The sequence below is a fragment of the Lissotriton vulgaris genome, chromosome 1_1 (assembly GCF_964263255.1).
Source record: "Lissotriton vulgaris chromosome 1_1, aLisVul1.2, whole genome shotgun sequence".
Classification (NCBI taxonomy): Eukaryota; Metazoa; Chordata; class Amphibia; order Caudata; family Salamandridae; genus Lissotriton; species Lissotriton vulgaris.
The window spans coordinates 1,135,538,968-1,135,552,209 of record NC_141685.1 but is presented as its reverse complement, the minus strand read 5'-3'; the positions used below and the strand labels follow the sequence as shown (position 1 = coordinate 1,135,552,209).

General features: G+C 42.5%; 1 protein-coding gene across 1 annotated transcript; it reads right to left on the bottom strand.

Annotated features, from left to right (window-relative positions):
- Nucleotides 1-4,379: 4,379 nt before the first annotated feature.
- Nucleotides 4,380-5,429, bottom strand: LOC147748778 (uncharacterized). Its single transcript, XM_086928462.1, has one exon. The coding sequence runs from the start codon at nucleotides 5,427-5,429 to the stop codon at nucleotides 4,380-4,382; it is 1,050 nt and encodes a 349-aa protein (XP_086784588.1).
- Nucleotides 5,430-13,242: the final 7,813 nt, after the last annotated feature.

The following is a 13,242-nucleotide window of genomic DNA, read 5'->3' as shown; positions in this document are numbered from 1 at the left end:
ACTCAGTGGGTAGCATCAAATGTTACCAGTGGCATCTTCTTTAGTGAATCATGTTACCTTGGTGCAGCGACATCACCTCTATATTTAATGTGTCTTTAATATATTCTTCAGGTAAATTGTTCCTGCGCCAAGAGTGTATTTCAACTCCACTATACATTTCCAAGGCCTGGCTGCTGAAACATGTCCATGGAACTCGTTTAGAAGCAGGGTTCAAGTTTCCACGTGTTGGGCAAACGTAAGGAGCACTTGAACTGCATTTGGAATTCATAGTTTAGTTTCGCCTGGAACACATTGTAAAACTGGCAGTGCCCACGCGCACCCCTGAAGGTTTTATGGACAGTTTTAGGGAGCACATGCTATTAATTGATTTCAACAGCATACGCACTGATTTCCACAGGGGTGTAACTACCATATTGGTAGCAGGTGGAGTGGCACCGGGGCACACTGAACCCTTGTTATTGCTGAATGTCAGAATGTAAACATCGGCCAAAGGGCCCATTTGCCTCATTGCACTTGATACATTGGCTACGTCACGGACGGCACAACTGAGTTAGGACTCCTATTTAATGGTCGTAGCACAGAATACTAAGCTTGAGACCGCGCCATTGACCTCCCTGTCAGTCATAAGTGTTACTTGTGTGGTAACTTTTGTCATTGCTTCTTTCTGTGCTGTGTGTAAAGTCATGTGTTGCATAAGTTCCGAAGAAAGAAGAAAATTACGATGACCAGAATGTTGGCAATAGAAACCAGGCATGCAATCCTTCCTTGTTACACCCCCACATCTTTAAAATCAAAATACTCGAAAAATGAATAACACTAGTTCATAATTCTGCAGCTGAAGGTGCATCGAAGATAATAGGTGGACACATTGGTGTTCACACAATGCTCCAGTGATAATGGACAGACCTCATCCCTGCTGTTATCGTCTTTATTTAAGCGTTATTGCCTTCTGTTGAGGTCATTAATAGCTGTTAAATGCTCACTGTGCCTTTGTGGGCCAAGCTGAAGGCTGGGCTGCGAAATGATGAAACGTGCAATTAACAGCTATACCTGACCTTGCAATTATTGACCAGGGAAGGCTGTGACTCCAAGCATTTGAAGCCCCCATCACAGTGCCAGTCTCAGCCATGCATGCAGTAAGTTTAAACACATAGGGGCAGATTTACAAGGTCCTTGTGCCACTTTTACGTCACTTTTCCAATGTTAAAAGTGACGCAAAAGTGGGGCAAGGGGCTTGTAAATCTGCCCCATAGTGTGTTGCCGCCACCTTACAATAGGCCGGGCCACCTACAGCAAGAGAGCTAGCCCCACAAAACTCCACACCCCTCCATAAGTCGCAGTCCCAGACACTGCATTTAAATACTTCAGAGCATTCCAGCTTTACCCCGAGCCCCAGCACGGCCTCTGATTCTGGAAGGCATTGCCCTGTGTTAGTTTATTGACTCTCTACTCTATCGTACCCATAATGCAACTCTTCTCAGGCTGGCCCTCATTTTGTTTCTGCACACTCACAATATCAGCCCACCAGGGATCATTATGTACATTGTCGTACATAATTAATTTTCTTTCACTCGCATTTTTACCATCGTTTTACTTGCAGAGCGCTGGTCTTTAAAACACACAACATAACCTGTGGCAATCCCCAGTTAAGTCTTAAATTTGACCTTGCTAATTGTCACGCAAATTCCTCCTAAAATCTTTTGGCAACATGAGGTGAAAGGGAGCACATTGGTTGCTCCCTGCAAATACTTAACCTGCCACTAACAAACATGGCACCATGTTTTTGCTCTATGACCGTTGTTATGCTAATGTTGATTAACATTCACGTCAGTGCTGCCGCGGCGCGTTTCCTTGCCCCAATTAATGCCTGGAAATGTAAAGCAGACAATGAAAGATGGCATAAGAGAGGAGCCCCGTCCTGCTGCTGTCAGGTTTTTGGGATTAGACAGTTCAGCCTTTGTGGAGATTGTTTGTTTCTTCTGCCTGCCGTCTGGTAGCCTGTTTCCTTGGTTGGACTGTGAGGGCAGGAGGTGACTGTGCACAGACCAGGGTTGTGAGTGGAGGTCCCAAATGAACAGCAGAATATGTAGTCAAAGCTTGGTATCCGATTCCTGAATTTTGTTCTAGGTGGCCTAAATCAGATTTACGCAAGAATAAAGCTGTAATCTCTCCATACATGCACATTTAACATATATGTGAATACTGTAAGCAAAATATGAATACCCCGCTATACAGAAGTACAGGATGAATGTAGTAGGCATACTGTATTCACATAGGGACTTGTAGCTCTGCCCATATTTTACATTGGCTTGTGTCATTGTCCACTGTAAACTGTGGCTGTTCATTGGTCAATAGGCTCAGCAGTCCCTCCTTAGTACTGCCTTGTCTCATTTTGTAAACTCCCATAGCGACATCCCCTGTTACGCGTGTTGTTACTTGGCAGGCTTTAATTACAGCCACCGAGCACTATTTTCTCAAATAGCTTTGTAGGCCACGCTCTCTTTTTTAAAAAACATTTTAATAGCACCGGCGGCAAATGTATTTGCTATACAATAGGTCTTGCATTTACGTGAGTTTAAGCTATTGGCATTGTAAATGACTATGGGCCAGATGTAGGTAACCAAATACCGGTCGGTAAAGTCCGAAAATACCGAAGTTCGGCCTTTACCGACCTGTATTTGGCTTTTGAGATGTAGGGGACACAAAAACATCCGATTCAGTAAATTTACTGATTCGGTAAATTTAACTAATCGGAAACCTCACCGAATCGGTAAATTTACCGAATCGGTAAAGTTTCCGAATCAGTAAATTTACCGAATCGGTAAATGTACCGATTTGGAAATTAAGAAATGGTAAAAATGACTATTGAGATGTAGGTAACCTCTTAAATACCGAATTTGCATGAAATTCGGTATTTAAGAGTCAGTATTTACCATAGATTGAAATCCGGTGGTAACCAGGTGCAGGCTATAAAAAAGGGCCCAAAATGCAACAGTTTCACCAGAATGGCGGCATTCTACGTGATTGCAAGGGGGCTACGGGTTACAGACAGGAGAGAGGGTCTGGAGAAGGGAGGAGCAGGTGTACAGGCAGAGGATCACCCTATTCCAGCTAACTGAGCCAGAGATCCTACAAAGGTACAGGCTAGACCCCCAAACCATCCTGGACCTTATCTGGGACCTCCACCCACTGTTGGACCACCCAACCCCAAGGGCGCACGTCATCCCACCCCATGTGCAGGTGCTGTGCAGCTTACACCTGCTTGCATCTGGGAGTTACCAGTGTGTGGTTGCTGCGGTAGGTGGGGTGTCCCAGAGCTGCCTGTCCCGTTTCTTAAAAAAATTCCTAGACGCCATGTTGCAGAGAATGCATTACTACATCAGCTTCCCTGCAACGCATGCAGAACTGCTCAGGACCAAGACTGACTTTTATCAGATGGCGCATTTCCCCACCATCATAGGCTGTATTGATGGCACCCACATACCAGGACCAAGACTGACTTTTATCAGATGGCGCATTTCCCCATCATCATAGGCTGTATTGATGGCACCCACATACCGATATGTCCACCTGCTGCCACAGAGTACATAGGAACAGGAAGTTCACCCACACCATAAATGTACAGGTGATCTGTGATTCCAAGTACATCATCACGGACATAGTAGCCAAATTTCCCGGGAGTACCCACAGCTCTTACATCTTCCAAAACAGTGGGATCTACGCACGCCTGACAGCGGGGGAATTTGGCGAAGGATACTTGCTAGGTAACACAGTGTGTGAAACTCCCTTGATACATATTGCAGATGGATGTGTTTGTGTGCATGTGAGTAATGTTTTTTTCTTGTTACAAATAGGGGACAGTGCATATGCCCTCCGGTCCTTCATCCTCACACCCTACCTCAACCCTTCAACACCCAGCCAGAGGAGATACAACAGGGCACACAAATCTACCCGAAATATTGTGGAGTACACCTTTGGTCTGTGGAAGAGCAGGTATCGCTGCCTACATAAAAGAGGGGCCCGCCAGTACACACCAGTCACCTGCTGCAAGATGATTGCAGCCTGTGCAATGTTGCACAACCTTGCGGTTAAGAAGGGCACCAAAGTGGATATCTCTGATTTTGAGGACCATGATGACGAGCAAGCAGTGCCTGAACCACACACAACTAGAGTTGCAACACCAACTGATGGCAGACACAGATGGGAAGAGATCACATGCAACTTTTTTTAAGTAAGTAAAGAGACACAGACAGGTGGAGTATGCACCCAACGTAGTTTAATTGTGTCACTACCTAGGTTTTTAATGCACAAATGTGCAACACAAATTATTTACATTCGATGATGTGAGTCCTGGGTCACTTCCCCATGAACTGTAATACTCATTTGCGTCCACGCTTACCAGTGCCAGTTGTTTGGTGCTCGCTGTGCTCACTTTGCGTTTGGGCTGTAACCTCAGCGTGGCGCCTGCTGCTCCTCCTTGTCTCTACGACAAGGGAGCTTGCCATGCTGCTCCTACTTGTGCTCTCTTCACTCTCTGGCACATCCAGAGCAGTAGTTTGTGCTGTTTGTGCATTTAACAGCGCCTCAAGAGCACTGGTCATCCTGGCCATGCCCCTAGTGACCTCATTACTGTTTTGGGTTAGTCCCTCCTGCATGTTTATGCTTCTCCTGCATAGCAGGGATGTGGCTGTGGCCAGGCGGTTGATGGCTTTATTTTGTTCATGCGCACGCTGCCTTTCCTTGTGCCTTGATGCAAATTCGTTGTCTAGTTTGGTGCACAGAAGCTGGACCGATTGTGACATTTCACGCATCCCTGCAGCCATCTCTTTGTTGACATCTACTAGTTCCCTGATGCCCTTTCCTATGTCTCCCATGTTGTTGTTCACGTTTCTCATTTGGCTTTGGCAAGACATGATGGCTTTTCCCTGCATCCTCTGGATTTTTACCATGCTCCCCTCCAGGCCAGGGAACACACTTGGACCCTCCACACGTGCAGCTGCACTGCTTTCTTGGACTCTGCGGCGTCTTGCACCAGTGTCGCCCACCTCTGCACTGGACTGCAGTGTGGCAGAGCTACCATCCACAGGCAAGGTGTGTGTGTCTTCCCCCTCCATGTCACCTGCTGATGATTCCATTTCTAATAGTGGGGCCACCACATGCCTCCTGCTTGGTTGTGATGCAGGTGTTGTCTCATGCTGTGATGCTGGCATTTCTGGGGATGACAGCAACAGAGGGGGTTGTGATAGTTCTGGGGACGCCTGCAACTCTGGAGCAATTTCTGTGTCTTGTGAAGGAGGATGGCTACTTGGTGCACCTGTGTCCTGTGATACGTTCTGTGCACTTGGACCTGGCTCCTGACTCTCATCCCTCTCTGGTGCCGTGCCTTTAGTCTCCTGGGAACGCCTGTGAGATGTGTCACCTGGGGACATATGAGCGTACATCAACTAAGCGCTACTGTCTCACAGTCACTACAATTAAATATTTCTCACTTTAGCTTTATTCTCTCTGCAATCACTTCCCTAACTTGGTGGTTGCTGTGCTGTATGACATGGTCTTTCATTTCCTGACTACATGTCCCATGATGCATTGCTCCTGTATAGTGCTAGCAGTACTGGACTCGGGTTCACTTAGCCGCAAAGCAAAGGGTTAAGGAAAGGATGATGGTATGGGGGGAATGCTGTGCATGCATCTTTTTTTTTAAATCCTCATATTGCGGGTTATGCAAAAGAAAGAAAGGCGTTTGGGAGACCGACAGTATCCGAACAAGATGTTTCACAAAGGCTGCCCCTGATCGTCTATCGGGTGGTACAAGGGGTATGTCTCGTTCTTGATCTGATCAGTTCTCCGCCGCACACCTCCATCTTACTCAATAATTCCTTCGTTTCGGGAGATCTAAGACCCTTTGGATATTTGACAGACTTCAAGTCATGCCAGGAATTATTGTCCGCTTAATCATTGGAATGAAAAAGAAAAAGAAAAAAAAAAAAACAAGCAGAGGGACCTCTGGCAAGGAGAGATTATAGATTATTGTCTAGATTCAATGTAATTTTCCAGGATCTCTCAATATTTCATCTTTTTGATTTGTTTCCCTTTTCTATCTAAACTACTAATTCTTATTACAGTATTTAACCAGCTTTCATGTGTTGGAGGAACTGGTTTTGTCCAATTAATACATATCTCTCTACGTGCTAATAGGATCATGACAAATAGTAAGTTTTCTTGATGTTTGTCTAACTTTATCTGATTAAGTTGAGTAGTACAGTGTATCCCAAAAATAATTAAAATAATACTCACAGTTATCGGAGTTTCCAGTATTGCAGTTAGAGTCTTACCAATTTCTTGCCAGTATTGTGTAAGCGAAGGGCGCCCACCAAACATATGTATATCATCCGCTTTTTCCTCTCCGCATTTGCTGCACGATTTTACTGTAGCGCCTTTGAATTTTGATAATTTTTTAGGAGTCCAGTACGCTCTATGTATAGAGAAAAGGTGATTCCTTTTTAATGGAGCGGCCTTTACACATGACCAACATTTTTCTACTGATTTTTTCCAGATTTGACAAAGGTCTGAAGCTTCATTTTGTAAGTCTTTCTTCCATATTTTTTCAGCAATTGTTGGGTCTTCTTTTTCTGTTTCAATTAGTGCCCAATACCATTTTGATACTTCTTTTTTTAATACCGTTTCACTCATCATCTCTGGTTCTAGATTCTCCGGATCTGAGGCTCCCTTTGGAATAGTGCTTACCCAGCTGCTCAGTTGATAATATTTAAACTTCGAGATTTTACGATCTGTAATTATTTGCAAATGATCCCATGATAACAAGGAGTTTCCAGATAGAAGTTGTCCCCATTTTTCAATTCCAGCTTGCCTAAGTGGGTTTGATAAAGAGTCTTTTAAGCAGTCAGGGGTGCCTGGGGAATCCCATATTGGAGCCATATTACTGTAATATGGAATCTGTGTGACAGATCTTATTTGATTCCAGATCTTAACGGCATTGTTCAGAACCTTTAATTTAACTTTTTTGAAAAATTTCGGATGGCCGAACTTGAAGAGGAAGTGATCTTCACCATTTGTCAAGTGTTGCAAGTATGTTGGATATGCTTGATGTGCTTTTAGTAAAACTCTGACGTTTTTAAATTGGAAGGATCTGTAATATTCATATATATCCGGACTTGCTATACCCCCTTGTTCCTTCTTTCTCCTGAGTTTATTCCATGAGATTCTTGTACTCTTTGATGACCAAATAAAGCTAGATATTTCCCCTTGTATTTTTTTCAAGGCTTCCTTTTTAAATTCTAATGGAATGTTATTGAAAAGATAAGTGAATTTTGGAATAATTGACATTTTAATTATATTGGATTTACCTAAAAAACTTAATGGTAGGCCTGACCAGATTTTAAGGAGCTTTTTCGTTTCGTTCATAACTAGATTAACGTTTGTTTCTGCTAGTTTTCCAAGGTCTTGTGTTATGGTGATTCCTAAGTATTTTATTTTATCCTTCAAGAGAGGTGAAATTAATTGTAAGTTCCACCTCATTACCTCCGTTTTGTCAATATTTACTAGGTATCCTGAAACTTTACCGAATTTGTTCATTTCTTCATCAATCGCCAGCTTGGAGAAATTATAGTTGTCCGTGAACACCATTAGGTCATCTGCGTAGAGCGCTACTTTCCTTGTCCAATGTAAATATCTGAAAGGTGTGATGTTAGTATTATTTCTGATAGAGCATGCGAGGGGTTCAATATATAAATTAAAAAGTAGTGGAGATAAGGGACATCCCTGTCGTGTGCCTCTCTAGATCTCAATATTTTCCGTAAGATTACCATTAACAGCTACCTTCGCTCTTGGGCTCGAATATATTTCACTAACCATGTGAATAAAGTTAATCCCGAGCTTACTTTTCTCTATGCTTTTAATTAGAAATGCCCAGTTAACACGATCGAAGGCTTTAGCGGCATCATATGTGATAAGTGTAAGGGGAAGATTTTCCTGTACAGCTATGTCAATTGTTGCTATTAATTCGTGTGTGATTTCTTGTATCTGTCTGCCCTTTATAAAACCCTTTTGGTCCGTATCAATTAATTTGGCCATAACCTTAGACACTCTTTTCGCTATTATGTTCATAAAAATCTTATAATCGCAATTTAGGAGCGATATTGGCCTATATGATGCGCAATTCTTTGGATTCTTTCCTGGTTTTAGTAATATGCTTATCGTAGCGTCATTCCATGAGTCTGGGATCTTTTCATGTTCCAAGTATGTCTTGTTCATCGTTTCAGTTAAATGTTCAATTAGTGTTTCTTTCAATGCGATATAGAATTCATTGGGCAACGCATCTGGGCCTGCAGCTTTTCCTTTCTTTAGATGACTTATGGCGCTCCTTACTTCTTCTGCTGTTATTTCGGAATTCACAGATTCCGCTTCTTCCTCTGTCAGACACGGGAGTTGGATCTTTTCAAGATAATTTTTAATTTCTTCTTCTGTTGGGTTTGTGTCTTCCTTATATATTGAAGTAAAAAAATTAAAGAATTCCTTCCTTATTGAGCCATCATCTGCGAAGATGGTTAATTGATCTTGGCTGTATATGTTTAGTATATTGTTTCTGGACTGATCTGTTTTCATTTTCCAGGCTAGGAGTTTTCCACATCCTTCACCATACTCATGATTTGATAGTTTACTGCTCTCCCATTTCTCTTTGACTATGTTCTCTAGATAAATTGTCAGATTCTCTTTTGAGTTACGAAGTTTCTCTTCCAATTTTTCCTTTTGTTCTTGTGGGATATCACATTCTAAGTGTAATTCATCTTTTTTGATTTCTGTTTCCATTTTCAAGATTTCCTGTTTTTTTGTTTTGTGTTTATAAGCACCCAGGTTAAGCAGTTTTCCTCTTATTACCGCTTTGTAAGCATCCCATGTCATTCTTTTTGATGTACTAGTTGCGTTTTCTTGAAAATATTGTCGGGTAGTTGTTATAAGTTCCTCCACGCATCGCTCGTCCATAAGAATTGTACAGTCAACAGTCCACCTGCTGGGCGTTTGAGGTTGTGGGAGTGTTATATTTAGCTGGACTGCAGAGTGGTCCGATAGGTGTGCGGGTAATTGTTCGATACTTTTAACTTTATCTCGCAAATTTTTGTTTAATAGAAAGAAATCTATTCTTGATTTATGTCCTAATTTTTTATTGTGTAAGGTATATGGGTAGTTTTTTATTCCTTTTAATTTCCACATGTCTTCTAGCAATAAATCTTTTTTATAGATCCCAAGCCACTCCCTCATCTTCTGTAGATTCCATTGTTTTGTTGGTGGGGATCTATCTATTTTAGGATCTCCTATGAGGTTAAAATCCCCTCCCATAATGACTGGAGCTGGATATGTTAAGAGTTCAGAATAAAGTTTTTTGAGTGGCTCAGCGTCGTCCCTATTGGGGCCATAGTACCCCACAATAGTGAGAATACGTTCTTCAATTCTGGCTTTGGCAATTGCCCATCTACCTTTGCTATCCGCTTTGTCAACTTCTATTTTAGCGTTGAGAGATTTCTTTATAATAATTACTACCCCCTTTGTATTACACTCTTGCGTTGTGTGTATGCTTGCTCCAATCCAGTTTAAGTTTTTCGCTAATTGAGACCATTCTGCATTTGTTAAATGAGTTTCTTGAAGGATAATAATTTCACTTTCTATTTCTTTGAGATATTCCATGATTCTTCTTCTTCTTGAAGGAGTTCTAAGCCCATTAACATTCCAAGTTAGAATTTTTATTGATCTCTCTTTTGCCATTTTAAGTTGTTTTCTCTTTTGAGGCAGCACTTAACCCCCTTGCCAATCTTTTTATATTCCAATTTGAGGATTTTTTTTTTTTTCGTTTTTCCCTACTTTGCTCCCCACCCGTGTGTATTTACAGTCCTGCATTTTGTGAGTTACTTTGGTTTCCCTCCCAGGGGAAGCCTCCTCTTTTCTTTTTCCAGGTGTTATTTCACCCGGTTTCGTGCTCCGTTTTCTCCAGGTAGTTTCTTCTTTTGGTTGTAATTTAGTGATTGTTTTTCCCCATATATGTTCTGTTGTCTGTTTTCTTTACCTCTGAGAACATGGTTCATTCTTCTTTATAATATATCAAGTGTATCAAGTTTTATTCCTTCAGCTCTTGGTTTGATAACTTATTCCTTATTTAGTTTGTCAATTTCAATTTGGTCCTTTATTAGCTGAATGAGATTCTCTACCTCCTTTGTGTCCCTTAGGTTATGCATTTTATTTCGCCACATTATTCTAAGGGAGGCGGGGAATTTTAGTTGTACGCTTGCTCCAAGTGTTTTTAGCTCCTGCATATATTGCCCCAACTCCCATTGCCGGTCTTGCGTAATTTTGCAGATATCTGATCTGATGCGAAATGACCAGTTCATTTTGTTGAAACTCCCTGTTTTTAGACCCTCACTCAATATTTTTTCTTTCAGAGAGTATGTTTTGAAATTTACCAAAATTTTCCTCGGAGTTTTCTTCTCTTTGCTCTTCCTAAAAGGGTCTCTATGGACTCTTTGAATGTCCTCCGCTAAGTCACAGTCTTTTGTCCAAGGAAGGAATTCCTCCAGTAGAGATATTACGTAAGCCTTGATATCCGTTCCCTCTGAGTTCTCAGGGACGTTCAAAACGCGAATATTATTTCTTCTTCCTTGGTTTTCCAGAGATTCAAGTTTCTCCTTGACTATTTTATCGTTGTCCTTTAAGTGTCTTATCTCTCTTTGGGTGCTGTCCACTCTTTTACTTAGGGAGCCCAACTCATTCTCTACTGCTGTAACTCTGACCCCTAAGTCATTTATTTTTTGGTCTAAACTTTCTACCGCTTCTTGTATTCTTTTCTGATTTGTTTCAGAAATTGCAAATTTTTCTCTCATTTCCCCCATTATTTTTTCCATCATTTTATCCAAACACAGTTCTAAAAAGTTTCCTGTCTCACCTTTTGTCTATGAGTTCTTGCTCCTCTTCGTGGGTCTCTTGGGACTCTTTATCATTTACGATTTCAATTTGTGGTATAGCACTCGTGCTTGCTTGAGTTAAAGAACCTGGATGTGATGACTGAGTTAGTAATGAAGGTTGTTTCATTGAAGAAGTCGTACTTGTAAATGGATCTGGAGGAGACGTTGACTGCATATTTCCTCCTATTAACACTTCTGCAGGTTCTTCCACTTCTTTTTCATAAATGTGATTGGTACTCTGAATACCTGCTGTTATTCTCGAAGACTGTACAGGAGATATATCTGGTGTACTTTTTGTATTCGTTGTGTCGGTCATATTAATTTCCCGACCGTGGTTTCCTCCTCTCACTTGCACCACTTGTTGTATTTTAAAGTGTGACCTCAATGAAGGAGTACTCTTTATTTTCTTGTCTTTGGATTTCCTTGATCTCTGCTTTTTATACTCTCCATCAATTCCTCTAATCGTGGGGGGATTTTCACGGATTTTTTAGTGCTTTTGGGGGTCATGCACTTTTTCTTTATTGGCTGTAATAGGCTCTGTTTACTTAAGCTTTGATTCCTGAGGCAGTAAGCTGATTTTCTTACCCCCTCTTCTGATCCTTCTTGCACAGGAGGGAAGGTTCCTGTTCCCTTCCTTGCTCTGGATCTTGTGAAATAGTTGATGTTAGAAAGGGTTTCCTCTTTTTTGTTTTTACTCCTTTCACTTTCTCCTCGTGTTGAAGCAGTATGATATTTGTGAATATTCTCAGTGCTTTTAAATAGTAGGTCTGTATTTTCTTGACTTTCTAGTTCTAGTTCAGCTACACCTGTGCAACTGAATCTTCCCTTTTCTGCTACTGCAATGGGACAGAGGCTTTCGTTTATTTTTTCATTCATCCAGCAGATATATATTGACTTTTTTGCCTTTGTTTTACTCTCTCTGCCACAGTATCCTTTGTTACAAAATATACCACATGCAGACCTGTGGGTGAGGTTTTCCGAGTTAATATTTGTCCAAAACACCCTATCCCCCACGCAGGAAGATTCTTGTTTATTGTCTCGTATTTCTCCCTCTCTTTGTTTTGCTCCAGCTCCTATCCCCTCAGTGCTGTCCGTGTAGCCGATTACTATCGTAGCTGGAACAGCGCGATTTTGCTCTCTGCAGCTGCCGCTGCCTCCTCCACTCTTGCCCCGGAAGAAGAAACCAGTTTTGAGGAGTTTCCTCCTACCTTCCCTGGCGGCTTCTCGAGCCCTCTCCCACAGCCCGCCTAACGGATCAGCTGCTGGGAGTGCCTGAGCCGGGACCGGGACCGGGCTTCGCACTGAGTTTGTATACCAGCCTGTCATGTGGTTTCTTCCTCTGCACGCGCGTCTTTACCCGCTAAGAGAAACTGCTGAGAGAACTGCGGAAAATGCGGAAAATACCTCGCAGCGCGTCTCTCCCACTTCGACTCTCTTTTGGAGTAGGTAACAGGGATTATCGGGGGTTATTTGGTTATTTGGTGACGGGTGGCGGGTGGTGGGTAGAGGGTTTAGCGAGGTAGCGAGGTAGCGAGGAAGCAGGTAACAGAAAGATTTTCGATTTTGATGAGCTTCATGAGGCTGTTTGTTGTTTGTCACTCAGAGATGCATTTAATCAGTAATGCTTTGCATTAAAGAATTAGTTTGGAAGCATATGCCGCGTTTACCTGGAGACCTTTTAGCGGAGCTCACGACCAGCGTCTTCAGCCGGCCGCCATCTTCCCCCAGTCTCTAATTGTTGCCGCTGTGCATGCATCTTACCTTTTCTGCTTGCAGCTCTGGCTGAGCTGTCTACTTCTCCCAGTCCGCAGATGCTGTCAGGTTCTATGGTTGATGCCACCATCTCCTCCAGGTCAGTAAGGGGGGGTGCTGGGTTCTTGCCTCCACCAGTTTTGGTTGCCTGCTTGTGGTGTCAGCCAATATTTTTTTTGTTTGGCTCCTGAGGTCGTAGAATCTCTTTTTCAGGTCCACTGTGTCTCTGGTAGTCCCTGCAACTTCATTCACTTTGTCAAGTATGTCCAGCCAGAGTTTCCTTTTGGCAGATTCTGCCACAGTGAGGGACTGCCTGCCAAACAGTTTTTGGTGCACCATCAATACCTCCTCAACAAGGACTAGCAGCTCCATGCTGCTGAATTTCAGTTTCCTCCTCCTCTCTGGCTGCTCTTTGTCTTTGCTGCTTGCCATTTTTCAGATTTAAAAGAGCACAAAACTCTTTCTGCTGCTCAGCGACTCTCTGCTCCAACTGCCTCTCCAGAAGCATCTAATTAGTTGCAGC